This window comes from Cydia fagiglandana, chromosome 24 (assembly GCF_963556715.1).
Source record: "Cydia fagiglandana chromosome 24, ilCydFagi1.1, whole genome shotgun sequence".
Classification (NCBI taxonomy): Eukaryota; Metazoa; Arthropoda; class Insecta; order Lepidoptera; family Tortricidae; genus Cydia; species Cydia fagiglandana.
In genome coordinates, this window is record NC_085955.1 from 6,770,825 (window position 1) to 6,788,585 (window position 17,761).

At 47.0% G+C, this 17,761-nt stretch overlaps 1 protein-coding gene across 1 annotated transcript; it reads left to right on the top strand.

The window, feature by feature from the left end:
- Positions 1-801: 801 nt before the first annotated feature.
- LOC134676621 (zinc finger protein 431-like) lies at positions 802-5,390 on the top strand. Its single transcript, XM_063535017.1, has 5 exons — positions 802-930; positions 1,371-1,509; positions 2,325-2,396; positions 3,077-3,136; positions 4,174-5,390. Exons 1-5 carry the CDS (start codon positions 802-804, stop codon positions 5,328-5,330), a joined length of 1,557 nt encoding a protein of 518 aa, XP_063391087.1. The 3' UTR covers positions 5,331-5,390.
- Positions 5,391-17,761: the final 12,371 nt, after the last annotated feature.

The following is a 17,761-nucleotide window of genomic DNA, read 5'->3' on the forward strand; positions in this document are numbered from 1 at the left end:
AGCTTCAATATCTTTGTTAAACATATACATAATTGAAATGCTAATGAATAATAAATATATTAGAATATAATAAAATATTTCAATTATTGCGGAACACTTATCTTAGTAGGTGTTTATGTATTTTAATTAAATATATGAACTTTCCCTTGGTTCCCTGCTGGGGCGTGACGATAAAATTGTGATCTGATAACCACAATAAAGAATAAAAGCGTTTTTGTTCATTTTAGATATCGTCAAACCTTTGAAGTAAAATTAAAATTGTAAGAAATGTCGATAGTTTATCGATATGACTTTATCGACATGGCTACAGCAAGGTGGTGTTAAATTGTTAATCGTACACTAAACAAAAGTGGCAACAGTGACAGCTCGCTGAGACCCCGTCTCTATATATTGTAGGTCTATGGTACTCACTATTACAAATGTTGTTTGTAAAAAAAAACTAAAGTGTCATCTGTCGTGTTTTCCATGTGTTTTCAGTAGCTGAGTAAAGTAAGTAATTTTTTTTTTGTTTTCTTATTCTTAATTACTCCTCCTTTTCATTTTAACACATCGACATGACGCTGGCTACTATAGTAAATGCCTTAAAAAAAGTATATTATTATGAGCTGATCTTCCACTTCACTTCAGTTCGCTTTTATGGCGGTTCTTCTGCTAATTTTGTTGTTGTTACATTTGCAATATTATTGCCAAATACTGTAATTCTCTCCTCCAACTGAATACCACTTATTATAAGGATTAGACAGATGCACACTGTAACTTCTTATTATCTGAGTTTAACCGTATTATTTTTCAAACCAGGCAATGGAAACTAACAGATTGTGTTGCTGCTGCTTGCTGCGGCCGCCGGACAGGGGTATGACTAAGCCATACAGTCGCCTCGGCGATACAGAGATATACTCGGACATGCTCGCGGACTGCTTCAATTTACATGTTAGTATGGTTATTTACATCTTTAACCGTTTTTTCCCGTTGCCGTTTATAGCGTCAACATACTTGCTATCATAACAAAAACGCATCTCTACTATAAGAATTACGGTTCGAAATCGAATGACTAGAAAGGAATGTGAAATCGTTAAAGGGTTAATATTTTTACACCAGCAATATTGAACACTGGCGGAATTAACTAGATATTGTTGCAATAACAATAATGGAACTCTAAGTAACACACTAAAATAATATGATTTTGATTGCAACATCATCTGAAGTCATAGTTTTTAAATCTTTTGCAATGAATGGCTTTAGATAACATTTTAAGTTTGTTTGGACTTTGGTGAAATCTGAAATAAACTGTAGGGAATTTATATAAGTGATTGCATATTGAATATATGAGAAACTGAAGCTAGAATATTACTTTATAATATAACTTTCAGGTAATATTGGATAACAATGAGAGAGGCATCTGCTTGATGTGTATAGACCGTTTGATAGATGCAAGTGACTTCAAGAAGCAAGTGCAGCGCAGCCAGGCCGAGCTGCAAGAGTGTATTGATTCTCTACTGGATGTTAAAGGTAAATACAATTCATATTGGTATCAAACTAGAGTAACTACTTGTAGAAGTCTGACCAAATTGCCAAGTGTGCGATAAAATAGAAGATGTGCACCTTGTGTTGATGGAATGTGTCTGTAATGAGGCGCTGAGGAGTGACATGTCATTTATAAAAACCACCAACATAGGTAGTTGCAACATCGTCCTGGCATCGCCACTGTCAGATGAGGCCAGGTTGATGTGCAAACTATACTTAAATGTGATGTAGTGGTGTAGGTAATACTTCACTACTACATCATTATTACTATTAGATCTCATTACGGGGGTGACATCGTCACTGCGTGACAAAACCCCTTTAAAAAAAAAGATAAAAGAAAAAATAGACTCAAGCCAATAACTGGCGGGAGATTGCGATAGATTTAGACAACTGGTGTTTACTCGTGTCGGAGCCCAAGACTCATTTTGGATCGCTGCACCATTGAGTAGTAGTAGTAGTAGTAGAAGTCTGACTAGAGCTCGAAAATTACCCCACATATATTGTCCTCTGACTTAACTGTACTGCCTACAGCTTGACAACATGAATGACTCTAAAGCCGTTCAACATATGAAATTGAATTTGAGCCAATAAACATTTGTGACTAATAACAATGTTTTTTAAACTGTGGGAAATTTTGCATTAGCTGCAGGCAGAGCATATTTATGGAGAAGGGATACCTGTTAGATATTGTCAGACCTGCTGCTAAGTATATTTATTGTCTTATTTTTTTAACCATGTTTGTTATACACAAGACACAAGCTGACCTTTTTCCAGATACTTACTTTACATTTTAATTCCAGATGAAGAAGCAGAAATAAAATTGGAGTCAACAGAAGATAATGACATCATTGAAGCTGGCGGACTGATATTATGTAAGTGTCTTTTAAAACACAAGCTATTAGGAGGCGGCGCTAGGCGTGGGCGACTACGGCCTCGAGATCCGAAGGGCCTCATGCCTCAAATACGAATAACTTACGGAACGTAAAAAAAAAGTCGTTATTTCTTGCACCACCAGAGGGCCTCGCTAAATGTACCTTGCCCACACCAAATTTTATTATTTAAGGTTGCTTTATATGTACAGACATTGAGCGTGCCAGACACGTGCCGTGAATTTTATTATTATAGAGTTGTCTATCAGCATCTGCGCGGTACTGACTTGAAGATATACACTGCATTTAGAAAGTATAATTTTGTCTACCACGGCACGTGTCGGCACGCTCAATGTCTGTAGATATTAGTGTTTTGTAACAACACAGTATGAAAGTGCTTATTTGCTACGTGCATGACCGTGGCGCCGCATGGGAAAGCCGGGAAAGGGACAGCATGATTCGTCTCTGAATCGCTGTCACGCTACGATTTTGTAGACTCCTTTCTGTACGGTAATACTATTATTTATCCTGTGGTCTAATGATAAATTGGGGGGGGTCGTCAAAAATAGATGACGTAATTTATGGACAGCCCCTAAGTCTGCGGCTGATGTAGTGTTTTCTATGTGTGAACTGAAATTATGTAAATAGATGTGCTTATTTCGATTTTCTGATCATTGTTTTAGACGAGCCACCCAAGTGGGAGTCGCCGGATAATATAAGCGATTATAATTCGCTTTTTTTAAGTAAGTATGAACTTATCGTTTCAGTAAGGTTAAAAATAGCGTGCTAAAGAAACCTAAATTTAAAAACTTCTATGGATTGCGAACATCGCTGTATATACTACCAGATCTCATAAATAAACTCCCAACTGACTGAATGGAAGTCACAAATTTAACTAATAATATTACAAACTATCTTAAAAGAGCAGTATTGAACCAGCTGTAAGAAAATTAGTTGTAGAATTAGTGCTTTCGTATTGCATCCGCATGGGTCGCGCGCGTCGACTTCCGGCCTTATTAAGTCTGTGGCTAAATAGTTTTATTTTATACTCTTGACTTTATTTATTTGTCAAGTATGTGCCGATATAATCCAAATGCTACATTTAGGGGCAGTGGCGTGATGAGGAAAAGTCTCATAATGAGAATGATTTCCTTATTTATACTTTATTGCACATGAAATAATAAGTACAAATGGTCGACTTAATGCATTTATTTCCTTTGAATTCATGAATAAGAATGTTTTTATTGTCCACTGTATAGGTATACACTATACATATAGATGATCTTTACAAATAATTGGTATCAAACGCTGCCCTTTGCGATAATACAATTCTTAAAACTACTTATAAACTTAATGTATACAGTACTATATTAACTAAATTATTTACATTTCGTTGCCGCATGCATCGTCAAAAAATTAATTTATTTATTTGTAGTACACCTTCTTAATCAGCCATTTCTACAGAAATTACAATAATTTTAAGTATAGATTACAATCTTTACTTAAAAATATTACCTTGCAACATCTTTATTTCGTTCGGTAATTCATTATATACACATATTGCTGTTAAAAGTGTGCTCTACATATATAGCTCTATGCTTATACATATATAGGTATTCTTTATCTACGCCGATACGAACATTATCTTAACAAGATCAGCGCGAGCGCTAACATCTAACTACCGTTACGCCCTAATAACCTACAGTATAAGTACAGCAGGAAATAAATGATTGGTTTAGATTGTCTGGCAAACTAATAATTAATTTAATTTCCAATTTAGACACAGTTGAAGATGCCATGGTTCCCAGTCAGCCCGAGCCGTATGTGCCAAGCGAAGAAATGGTGGGGACGACTCATTCCGCCAGCTTCGATCATTTTAGTCATGACGACGCGAGCCAGGCGTGCCAAGAAACACTTGCGGGCCAATCACACCCTAAGTCCAGAAGAAAACCATATAAAAGGGAAAAAAAGACCGTTGGAGTCCGCAAAGAAAAGGAGACGAGCAAAGCACAGCGATCTGAGAAAGAAAATGACACGATCTACCCTCTACGTAGCAAAGTCAAGTTCGAAAGCAAACCCAAGCTGAATAATGATTATACAAATATTTTTGCAACGGGACCATACACCTGCCAGATCTGTAAGATGGTGATAACTACTAGACGTTCTATGGCCTGCCATATGCTAAATCACACTGAACCTAAATCTGAAATATGTGACGAAAATACATGGGACTGCGACGTATGTGAAAAGAAATTTACGTCAAAATTGAGTATGACATCACATATGATAAATTTACACAGGAAAAAAATATTCAAGTGCGATTCTTGCTCGAAAAAGTTTCCTACTGTTTCGCGTTTGGAAAAACATAAAGTCATACATACTAAACGGGAAAGGAATTATGGTTGTGAAGTATGTGGAAAGCGGTTTGTATCAAAATACTATGTTGATTCTCACGTACAGTTTCATACTGGGTACAAGCCATACACTTGCGATATTTGTCAAAAGCAATTCTTTGGTAAAAATAATATGAGAGAACACATTCGTGCACACATGGGCGTAAAGCCTTATACGTGCAATAAATGTGGAAAAAAATTTACTTGTCGGTCGTCTTACAAAAGGCATGACTTATTTCAGCATAGTAAGCATATGAAAGAGAGAGCTTTTTCCTGCGATATATGCAATAAAAGTTTTGTTCATAGTTACCATCTAAAGCAACATAAGCGCTTACACACGGGTGAGAAGCCATACGCATGTAACATTTGCAGCAAGCAGTTTGCTGCTAAATATAATTTGAGCACTCACTCACTAACCCATGTTAAAGGAACGTATTCTTGTGAACTTTGTCCTAAAAGTTATGCGACTAAGGAAGGCTTGAGGCAGCACAAACGGGTCCACATTAGTAAGAAAGATATTCAAATTAAACGCAAAAATAAATAAAATATAACGGTTGATCATTTCTACACACTTAAATTGTGATTTTACTGATAGGTCATTATAACTTTGTCTTTCGCAGAAAAAAAACAATTTCAATTTAATTAATTATTTAATAATTATAGAGTTAGTACAACAAATCTTAAAATTAATGCGCTCCTTGGTTTTTATTTTCAAAATAGAATTTTAGTAAATCCCTCTGTTGGGTTATATGGTTAACTGTTTGTAATTAGTAACGTGTTTGTATTGATATGTCGTTACTTTATTTTAAATAAATATACAATATGCTAAGTAATATGATGTGCAGTTATACACTAAACCGAACACAAATCACGGATACACAAAATTACTTTTCATTTTTCATGCTCTGAAAGAGGGTCATTGTTGTTCTAAAAGGTGTGCAGAAAATGATACGAATTAGGTTAGCACTAGAGCATTTTAGGTTCCAAGTACAATTTTTTTTTTTTAAGATAAGCAATTGAAATTTGGATATAAATGGATTTGTTATACAATTACCATTCTGATATTTGACTCTACATTCCATAAATAACGATACTTTTGCCTAAATTGTTAATTGAAAGTACCCTCAAATATACCACAAAAAGGAATACTTATCAATTATCACGTTTTTAATAAACACATGCACTGTACTTTCCTCGTATTCGAAGTGAAAAGTTGAGTGTTTACCTCGGGTGAAAGGCATCATTTCATTCTTATTAAAAAACTCTCACTGCTATTAAGCGCCAAACTACCTCGGCAGAAATGAGTGCCATTCATCCCTTGGTTAACAATCTACTGTTCTCGGGCTAAACACCCATAAAAGTATATAACAGTATACATTTGTTTAACATGGAATAAGTATTTAAAGGAAACGAACTATAATAATAATAAATCATTTATTTCGAATAACTTTTACATACTCATACAATATAAAGGTATGAACTTATTAGTAGCAAGTTCACTTATAGCATGACACAATACAATACAAATACTCTTTATTGCACACCTCAATAAAAAAAGACAACACAAAAGAAAACAGAAACACAATCAGTCAGAATTACACTATATGAATAAATAAACCACTATATAAATTATATTGTGACACTTTATTTCTTAGGGATTAATTTATGCAGTATAAAAGAAATGCAATAAATTTTTACTATTCTCAAGAAAAGGGGGCGGCCTGCAGCACATTCAGAACAATTACTCGCGGGCGCTGCAAGGCAGTGTGAGGGTGTGTCTGGAATTTACTTATTTGTCTTTTGATAATTGTAGAGTGTAGTGTGTTGTCAGCTACTCGGTGCAGATGCACAGACCGATGCAGGACGTGTCGTGGTGGAGTGTATCTGTGTCTCGCGGTGGTCGGCCTCGTCGACGGCGACGAGCACGAAGGATCGTGTCGCTGGCTTTAGAAATGATTCTTGGATTCTTGGTTGCAAGAATCATTTATAAATCGATCCTTCGTGCTCCCGGGGTTCGCACTAACCCGAAATGACAGAACAGACCGCAACCTCGGCGGCACAATGATCTATTTTAAGCGCCAGCTACATTGCATCCCCCTAGACCCTCCCCCCCTCCAAAACCTTGAAGCCACCGTTTGCAGGATTTCCCCCCACGGCCACCAACAGATAACTATAGTCTCAGCATACCTATCCCCGGGGAAGGAGCTCCTACTCGAGGACCTGAGGTTGCTTGCTGACTTGGGGCCTTCGGTCATATTGGCCGGAGACCTCAACAGCAAGCACACCTCATGGAACTGTGTAGCCTCCAACAGAAACGGCAACAGGCTCTACCACCTCATGCTAAACAATAAAATACCTTTCGACCTCATCTCACCCCTTGAACCTACCCACTTCCCCAACATAGTCGCCCATAGACCGGATATCCTAGACATCACATTGCTGAAAAACATCTCCCTCTCCCTCCACTCCATAGAAGTACACCACGAGCTGGACTCCGACCACAGACCGGTCATCCTGAGACTAGGCCCAGACCCCAGCAAACCCCAAAGCACCAGAACCAAAACAGCCGGCCTAGCCAAGGTTACAATCGCTATCGCTTCGACAACGAAAAGCATTATGTCTCTCTATCACTCTTCCTTATTAGTGGGACAGTGACAGTTGCGTTTCGATCGCTACGGAGCGTAAGCGATTGGCATTTTGGCTACGCGGCCTGATTGGAGGAAGGTGGATCTAGGTCTCCAGAAGCCCCTCACCCACATCCCCCTCCATGACTAAGACTCAGACAGAAGACGCAATAAACCTATACAGCAGTCACCTCTCTTCTGTTATCAGTGATGCCTCAGCAGAGGTGCCGGACGACGACTCTCGTCGCCGGCCCCTCCCTGACAGCTTGAGGAGACTGCTGGATAGGAAAAACACTGCCCTACGAGCCTACTCCCGATTTCCCTCACCCGAAAACCGGCGACTCCTGAGGGGCCTTCAAAGGCAAGTCAAGGAGGGCATCGCCGCTTTTCGGGCGAGCGAATTCGACGAGCTCCTAGGAAATATTTCGCCCAGCCACCAGGCCTACTGGAGGCTGGCGAAATATTTCAAGGCAGATGTAGTCACCACCATCCCCCCGCTTAACAGACCGACTGTCCCACACCCGCATTTGAGGACGAGGAGAAAGCTGAGTGCCTGGCCAAAAGCCTAGAAAACCAATGCTCCCCAAACACAAAGTTAGTAGACCACAACCACATCTCTCATGTCGAAAGCACAATAACAAACCTCCTGTCCTCCCCCCCCCAAAAGACCCCCCCATCCGCCCAGTCACCCTTGAAGATCTAACATATTACATCAGATAGCTGAGACCCAGGAAAGCACCCGGCCCCGATGGCATCCCAAACAGACTTCTAAAAATGCTTCCTGGGTCTCACATCGAAGTAATATGCGACATCTTCAACTCAGCCCTTATAAACAGCCACTTCCCGGGGCCATGGAAAATAGCAACGGTCATGGGTATCCCCAAACCGGGGAAACCTAGGACCGAACCATCCTCCTACAGACCTATCAGCCTGCTGAGCACCCTAGGGAAGCTCTTTGAGAAAGTCGTCCTGGCTCGAATCCAGACCTGGTGTCATGAGGAGGATATCCTCATACAGGAGCAGTTTGGGTTCCGATCCAGGCACTCCTGCGTACACCAGGTCCACAGGATTGTTGAGCACATCCTGGACGGCTTTTCTCGGTTGGGGGGCCTCAAGACCGGGGCGATATTTCTAGACGTGGCGAAGGCGTTCGACAGGGTCTGGCATTCTGGTCTGGTATATAAACTATACCAACTAGGCATGCCAGACCGTCTCCTACATCTCGTGGGAGACTTTCTGTCGAACCGCCAATTCCGGCCGCGTAGCCAAGATGCCGATCGCTTACGCTCCGTAGCGATCGAAACGCAACTGTCACTGTCGCACTAATACGGAAGTGTGATAGAGAGACATAATGGTTTTCGTTGTCGAAGCGATAGCGATTGTAACCTTGGCTAGGCCGGCCGTTACCCAATAGAATTAGGGATCTTCTTCGGGGACTTGTGACGCTCGTAGCCGTAGCCCAGCCCCGCCCACAGTGGGCGTGCCCGCGCCCGCCGCCGCGCGCGCCGCCATCTTGCCTGAGCCAGGATTGGCGGAGGGCGCGGCGGCGCGACTGGGCCCGCCCGCGGAGGGAAAACCGGGGTCTATTGGCCCACGTAGGACCAAAGCTAGAGTTGCAAGGGAGAGAAGTTGCTCCCGATCCCCTATAAGACAAAGCAGTGACAGCGACAGGGACACTTACAAAACTAACGACACAAAAAAAGACGTAAACAACGACACGGACGGTGGTACATGGCAATCCACAGACTCCCTTAGAAAGAAAAAAACACCGTAAATCTAAGCGAGCGCATTCGAAAAGCTCGACTCAGAGGGCAACAACCCCCCGCCCACCCCCAAGACCGCACTCACGCTCATCCCCCCCCCCCCCCCAGGCCCCAGCAGACAAAATTAAAACAGATAACGTCACAATTCAGGATAAATCTAAATACAACACCATCAGATCAATTCTAGCCCAAAGGGGCATACATATTACGGGGACGAATGTGGCAGAGGGAATCAAAATCTCGGTCAGGGGTACGGATGACTACAGGGCTGTCATCCGACTCCTGGACAAGATGGAGATCTTAAAAGTTCGCGACCGTTTCCCGGAGGAATGCTTCTTCCGGGTCATCATGAAGGGAATTCCGAAGGAATTCCCTTCGGATGACATAAAGAGGGACCTCCGGGAAAAGGGAATAGAAGTCGCGGAAGTTCATCGCCTGCATAACAGAAAAAAGGGCAAATATGACATGGTCTTGGTCAAGATTGTAAAGAACGCGAACCAAGAGGACATCTTCAAAATCAAAGAGGTATGCTTCCTGCAGGGCGTCAGAGCCGAGTACCCCAGGACCCACGACTGGGAGGTGCAGTGCTTTAGGCGCCAAGGCAGAGGCCACACCCAGAGGGTGTGCACTGCGCCTCCTAGATGTGTCAAGTGCCCGGGGCATCACCTGTCTTGGGATTGTGACAGACAGGAAGGTGACCCGGTGGGGTGCTCGCTCTGCGGCACTGTAGGTACCCACCCTGCCAGCTTCAGGGGCTGCCCAAATGCGCAAAGACCCTCACCAATTATATAAAACCCCCAAGACCCATCATGCCCCCTCAAGAAACCAACCTCCTTCACTTCTCCCTCCTCCCCCCCCTCAATACCAACCAAAGGCCGGCTCCTATTCACAGGCGGCAGCAAGGACCACGCTCCTGCCAACCCCTACGATCCGCCCCCCCTCATCACCCCGGTATCAACCAGCCTGGGTTCCCTCACAGCCTCATGACCCCAAAAACCCACCAACAATTGCCGATCGGGGGTGACAGCAGCAGCCCGATGCTCGACAGAGCGCGCGCACTCGAGATCGAGGCCAGGCTCGCTGTCGCCGACGGTCGGCAGACTCTTCTCATTCTGGATGAGTATGAGAGAGAAATTGCAACATTCAACGGCCAACGTCCCTCTTGCCCTTAATGGATAGTACAAACCAAAAAATAAAACCTAAATCGTTATGCATAGCCACTTTTAACGCGAATGGCATTAAGGGCAAGAAGGACGAAATCAAAACTTTCCTCTCAAAGCATAATATCGATCTCATACTCATCCAAGAATCATTTCTAAAGCCAGCGACACGATCCTTCGTGCTCCCGGGGTTCGCACTAACCCGAAATGACAGAACAGACCGCAACCTCGGCGGCACAGTGATCTATTTAGGGCTCTTCTTCGGGGACTTGTGACGCTCGTCGCCGTAGCCCAGCCCCGCCCACAGTGGGCGTGCCCGCGCCCGCCGCCGCGCGCGCCGCCATCTTGCCTGAGCCAGGATTGGCGGAGGGCGCGGCGGCGCGACTGGGCCCGCCCGCGGAGGGGAAACCGGGGTCTATTGGCCCACGTAGGACCAAAGCTAGAGTTGCAAGGGAGAGAATCAAGAATCACATAAGTCCCCAAAGAAGAGCCCTTGCATGGAGGGAGAGAGAAGGAAACATGAGGGTAGATCGCGATCTCGATCTCGCGGTCTACCCTCAACATCGAGATCATCATCGCGGAGGCGGGGAGCCTCACTGCTGCCACCGGTGGACGTGGAGGGTAGTTGGGAATTTGGGTTTTTCTCACCACCCCCCGGATTCGACCCCGGCTCACGTGAGGGCAGCGAGGACTTCGATCTCGCCGAATTCACCGCCGGCGACGCCCCCGCATCCGGAGCCGCCTCCCCCGCCCCGGCGGGGTCAGAGCACACAGAAACAACGGACACAGCGGACCAGCTGTTGCCAGAGCCGACGACGCGGCCCTTCTCGCCCGTGTCGCCCGCCGGCCCTCCAGAGTCCCCAATGGACCTACTACAATCTGATACGATTGTAGTGGCCCATATGATGGGGACTGAACTGGAGTCGGCGGGCCAGAAGGCGTGGATGGCCGCCTACATCCGCATCTCCTCGCACCACAACGAGCTCCAGCCCGATGACCTACCATTCCTAGAGTTCCTGAGGGCCAACCCGCCCGTCCTGAGGCCGCCGACCTGTCGAGAGCCCTGCGCAGGGGCAAGACGAAAAGAGACACTGCAACAAGCCGACCCCACCAAAGGACCCAAGATTGCGCCGCCGATCCAGGTCGGCAGGAGGCGACGCACCACTGAAAACACCCGCACGGGAACTCCACCAGCCCCCACCAATGATCGCCCCCTGGAAGGCCCCGTCTCCCACTTCGATCCTGGCGAGATGCGGTCTGAAGGGGATGGTCCATAGAAGGTTGAACGTCTTTCCGTTACAACCGGAGGAGACCCCAGCCCCCGCACCCGCGGAGGCCCAACCAGAGGAAGCCCCCGCCAGCGTGGGCCAGCAGCCCCAACCTAGGCCCCCCTCAGAGGAGCCACAGCAGCAGTCGTCGGGCTCCCCAGCCAAGGAGCCCACACAATCACAACAAGGCCCCACCAGAGGAACCCAAGCCCCAGCGCGCCGCCACCAGGAGGCAGCATCAAACTTTCCGAAGTTTGCCCGCCCCAAGCCATTGGAGCCCACAACAGAGCATCCCAGCAAGAAGAAGAAACAGGGAGCCCCGTCGGAGGAGCCCCCTTCCACCTCAAAGCAGCAGGCCACCACAGTCGCCCCGGCTACAACCCCACAGGGCCCAGCACCAGTGGAGCCCCCACCAACGAATACAACATATGCAGCTACAGTATCCCAACCCACCCAAAGGAAACACAAGGATGCCCCCGCCGCAAAAGAGAGCAACCAGCAGCCGCCCCCAAATACCCCAGCATCGTGGCGCCGAATGCCAAATTGGGGGGCTATCGTGCAGGAGATTGCAATAAAATTGGGCCGAGCCGTCAACGCCAAACCGGTGGGACGCAGTTTGCGGTTCAAGCCCAAGACCGAGGAGGAGTATAAGACGGTCTACGACCACTTAGACCGACTTGAGAATGCCATCGAGTGGCATGTGTACGCACTGGACACCGACAAAAAGATGAAGGTGGCGCTTCGAGGCCTCCCTGCTGACACCTCACTTGAGGACATCAAGAGAGCGTGCGAAAAGCTCGGGTTCCCAGTAGAATATATAAACAGATAACGCCAGAGGGGGCACGCCAGGCTGCGTCTACTTCCTGGCGCTGGCCGGGCCCCCGCGAGACCACACCGCAATCTACAGGGTCAGCGAGCTGCTCTACTTGAATTGCATCAAAATAGAGGCGTGGAGGGGAAAGTCTTGCCCCCCGCAGTGCCACAGGTGCCAGGGGTTCAGGCGCCATTCCAAGGGGTGCCACAGGCCGCAGAAGTGCGTGCGCTGTGCTGGCCCCCACCCAGCATCACAGTGTGACCGGCCGAGAGACCAGCCCTGCACGTGCGCAAAGTCGCAAACTGTGCGGGGCCCCACCCGGCCAATTATAGAAGATGTTCGTAGGAGAGGCCCGTAATTGGAAGGCAGGGACCAACGCGCACACGGTAAGAAGGCGGGACCAGAGACCAAAGCAAGCGTGAAGAAGCTCACAGTGGAGGAGTCGGCGCCGGCCTCTCTCATGGCGCCGGCCAACGCCCCCGCCCAAAGGGGCGCACCAGAACAGCCTGCAGGCTCCAAGGCCCAAAAGAAAAAGAAGAAGAAGACGCCCACCCCCAGCACAGAAGCCGCAGTCGAAGCCCCTTCCGCTGCTCCAACACAGGCGGAAAGGTGCCAAGATCTGGCAGCAATGATTGCTGCCCTACTCCGAGCTGCCGCAATTCAGGGCCCAGAGGCGGTCCAGAATGCCCTACAAAAGGCCTTACCTCCCCAGCACGTTCAACCGTAGTCTGAGACCAAAACTGAAAACTTCTATTAATATAGATATATCAATTCATAAAGAATATAAGTACATGTGCAATTTTATTATAATCATTATAATACAATTCGCTATAAATTTAGTTTAATCATAAACGAGTAAGTGAAAAGTTGGAAGTGTTATTACGAGAAAACGTCCCGCGACATAAGGGTCTGCGTTACGGTTAAGCCGGAGGATATATAAAAAGTGGAGCCCCCAAGCGACTCGTGTCGCATTCCGCCTCCAGCGACCGAGTCGAGCACGCGCGTGCATTGCTGTGCTCCTCATATTGCGATTGCGCCTGCGCGCGCCGTTCCGAGTGCCTCGCGGCGGCCGCGCCCCCCGTGAGCCTTGACGCCAGTTTGCCGGGCCCAGCTGGCCAGTGGTTCATAAAACAATGCGATTTCGTGTATGCGGCATTAGTGTGTTTGTATATACTGCGGTATCGTGCCAAAGACTGAGATAGTGACTCTATTAGTTAGGCGTATAGGTTAAATGTTAATTTTAAGTTTTTTAAGTGTATAGTGTTATTAGTATAATTTCACAAAAATCGAGTTCGGCTTGTCGAACGAACAAATCAAAGAAATCGAGAGCATTGCGCTCAGGAAAGCTATGAACTATTTCCTGGAGCGCTGTCCAGGGGCAGCGCAACAGCTCCAGAATACCTACAAGGAAGCCCTAAGTAACTTCACGGCGTCGGACGGGAGCGAGCCGGCCTCACAGTCGCTGTCCACACAGCAGGTTATTGAAGGTATGTCACCTGGCACCCACGATGTTATGTCCCAAAATAACTCTGGTCAATCCGAGAGAGGATTAATTGCAAACCTCTCCCCCCTGGGCCCTTTCCCCGAAGCAGGGGTGGCACCCCCCCCCCCGCTCGCAGGCCAGTCAATTTGACACCCAATTGCCCCCAGGGCAAATTACCCAAGTTTCTGACATATCACTGGCCCTCGGGCAGGGTCAGCTGTCCCCTACCCCGCAAACTGCACGTAGCGAGGGAAATAAAGACGTAGACACTGATAGTGACCACACTCTGACAGGTCGAAGTGATGACTTCATAGATTGTAACGCATTAAGCGATAGCTATGACAGTTCTGCTACGACAGAACAAGACTTTCAGTTAGTTAAAAACAAAAGGAATAGGAGAAAGAGGGCTCGTGGCTCCCCCCTCTGCGTCGCCTTTAGCTATAGCTAACCAATTTGAACCCCTCCTCGAATGAGGGGAAGACTGACACTGTCGCAAACTCCCCTGACCCCCCAATTAAGAGGCCAGACAGGCGTAACTCGGTTGACAAGACGGTGAAGGTTAGGCGCCCACCCATTCTTGTCCTAAGAGACAAGGCTAGGTGGACTCCTCTCTCCAAAGTAGCAAACGAGACACGAGTCGGTTATCTAAAGGCCCGTGTAATAAAGGGTGAAGCCGGAGGCATGGCCATATTCACCCAGACTATCGAACAATTCCGGGCCTGGAAGGCCCTTATGGTAAAGGGTTACTACACCTTTCCTACCGATGATGAAAGGGGAATAAGAGCGGTTATAAAAGGTCTCCCTAAGGAAATCGACACTGATGAGGTCATAGAGAGCATTAGGGAGCAAGGGCTTCCTATTCTCTCATGCCACAGGATGTTCAAGCCCTACTCCAAGCCGCGGCAACCATATGACATGGTTGTCGTGACTATGGAGTATTCAAAAGCAGGCGGAGAAATTTTTAACTTGGCCACAGTCTGTGGCATCTCGGTGGGGGGGCTCAATGGTTAGGCCCCCCCACCCTCGCAAGAGGATCCCTCAGTGCCACAATTGCCAATTGTACGGGCACACCAAAAAATACTGCACACTGGACCCGGTGTGCGTAAAGTGCGCCGGGGACCATGAAACAGTTACATGTGGAAGGGACCCGGAAAAGGATGGGGATCCTAAATGTGGACCCTGTGGGGGCAATCACACAGGGAATTATGGTGGGTGCCCAAAGGCCCCCAAATACAAATATTATCCCAAAAAGAAAAACGCTTGGACCAGGTCAGTCCCTAATGGAACTGCTCCAGCAGCTAATCAAACTCAGACACAGCCTCAGTCGCAGACTAAAACTGTCCCCCACTTAACGAATTCCCTTCTCTCGGGGCCTGGAAAGCCAAGCCACAAACCAGTCACCATCTTCTCCCCCAGAGAACAATCATCATCATCATCTCACTGTACCTGCTGCAGCTAGTAAGCCTAAAGGGCAAAGACCCGTGGGCCAGCCGAAGGCTGTCCCCCCCCCCCACCTCAGATCTCGCAGCCCCAACAGGCTCAGATCTATCATAAACCTAGCCCACAACTGCAGGTCATCTGTGGCAATTCACCTCACCCTGCCGACGACTTGCGCCTTGTTATGGACCTCGCCTGTATCTTTGATATGGACGAGGTCTGTGACATGGCCGCAAAGTTTAGAGCGGCGGGCTCTCTTGGGGACCAGCTCTCGGTTATGACCGAGCATGCAACATTCGCAGCCAGAAATAAGCCCAGGTCTCTAACTCTTGCCTTTTTCAACGCCAATGGTCTACGAAATCAGAGGGATGAGGTCTCCTGTTTCCTCAGGGACAATCAAGTGGATGTCCTTCTGGTGCAGGAGACCCTCCTAAATAGCGTCAGATCCCCAAAAATAGCAAATTATAATCTTTTACGCAAAGGCCGTAGTACCCCTGGAGGTGGTACAGCAATCTACTATAAACGCTCCTTACACTGCAGCAACCTGGACACTCCTGACCTATAAAATGCGGAGGCGTCAGCTTGCCGGCTGGCGCTAACCAATCACCTCCCAATAACCCTAGTTTCCTTCTACCAACCTCCTACCAAACCAGTTCTTGATAGTGACCTGGACATGCTGCTGGGGTTGGACTCATCAGTCATCTTGGCTGGTGATTTCAACTCCAAGCATGTCCAGTGGAACTGTAGACTTTCCACACCTAACGGCCGCAGACTTCACAAGTACATCATAAATAACAATATAAATATTATAGCCCCCATAGAGCCTACTCACTACCCCCTCACTAACCTTTCCTACAATCCTGACATTCTCGACATGGCCCTCCTCAAGGGAGTGACCCTCAGTTTCAACAGCATAAATGTCATTCACGAGCTTGATTCTGATCACCGACCCGTGCTACTCAAGTTGGGCACGAGTACTGACGGTCCACATGAAACCAAAATGGCCACAAACTGGGTCGAGCTGGGCAAACGACTGGCTGCGGGCGACTTACAGCTCCTAAATGATCTTCCAAACATAATCTTCAAAACCAGGCGTGGCGATTTCTCTTCTCTCCAGTGGCCTCCAGTGGCCTATTTTATAAAGCTACAAGTTACAATTTACAAGCGGAAGTCTCGTTCTAACACATAGGGTTAGAAAGAGACTTCCGCTTGTAAATTGTAACTTGTAGCTTTATAAAATAGGCCACAGAGCGTAATAGCTGAGTGCTCTGGGGAGGTTCCAGCGGAAGGTGACAACCGACGCTGGCGCCTCCCCGAGCACTTGAGGGAGCTACTGTGGAGGAAGAATCGTGCACTTAAGGACTATGACAGGTACCGTTCTCCCGAATCGAAGACTCTCCTCAACAGACTTCAGAAACAGGTTAGGCAGGAGATTGCCGACTTCAGGGCCGACAGGTGGGGGCAATTTCTGAAGGGGATTGCGCCAGGTCACCAGGCTTACTGGAACCTGGCGCGTTCCCTGAGGAAAGACACGGTGGTGTCAATGCCCCCACTAGTCGTCCCTGGATCTGGCGCTTCGGCCTTCCTCGACGCTGAAAAAGCGGAATGTCTGGCCAGTAGTCTGGAGGCGCAATGCTCCCCCAGCCTGCAGCCAGCTGACCCAACCCATGTAAACTTCATAGATAAAGAGGTGGAAAATTTTTCCAAACAGCCCATATCACACCCCCCGTTAGATCAAGTTACCAACAGTGAAGTTAAGACCCTAATTCAAAAGCTCAAAAATCGTAAATCTCCCGGAAATGACACTATACCTAATAGAGTTTACAAATTATTACCAGATGCTATAATTACATTCCTAACGTTAATCTACAACGCAGCACTATCAAATTGCCACTTCCCAGAGGCGTGGAAGTCGGCAAACGTAATTGGAATACACAAACCAGGAAAACCGGCCAATAACCCCACCAGTTACCGTCCCATTAGTCTATTGAGCACTATGGGCAAACTCTATGAGCGCATAGTGCTCAATAGACTATTCAAACACATAGGCAAGGAAAACATCATAATAGATGAGCAGTTTGGTTTTCGGGCTAGGCACTCATGCCCCCAACAAATTCATAGGATAGTGGAGCACTCGCTCTACTGGCTCACTACCTTCAAGCATTCGATCCCCACCGGAGCCATATTTTTGGACGTGGCGAAAGCGTTCGACAAGGTTTGGCACAACGGCTTGTTATACAAGATGTACACATCTGGAGTGCCGAACCAGATAGTCCATGTCATCGGGGACTATCTGAATTGTCGAACCTTTCGCTACAAAGTTGAGGGTACGCTCTCTGATGCCCACCCAGTTAGAGCGGGTGTTCCACAAGGGTCTGTCCTTGCCCCCACCCTTTTTACACTATTCATCAATGATATCCCAAAGA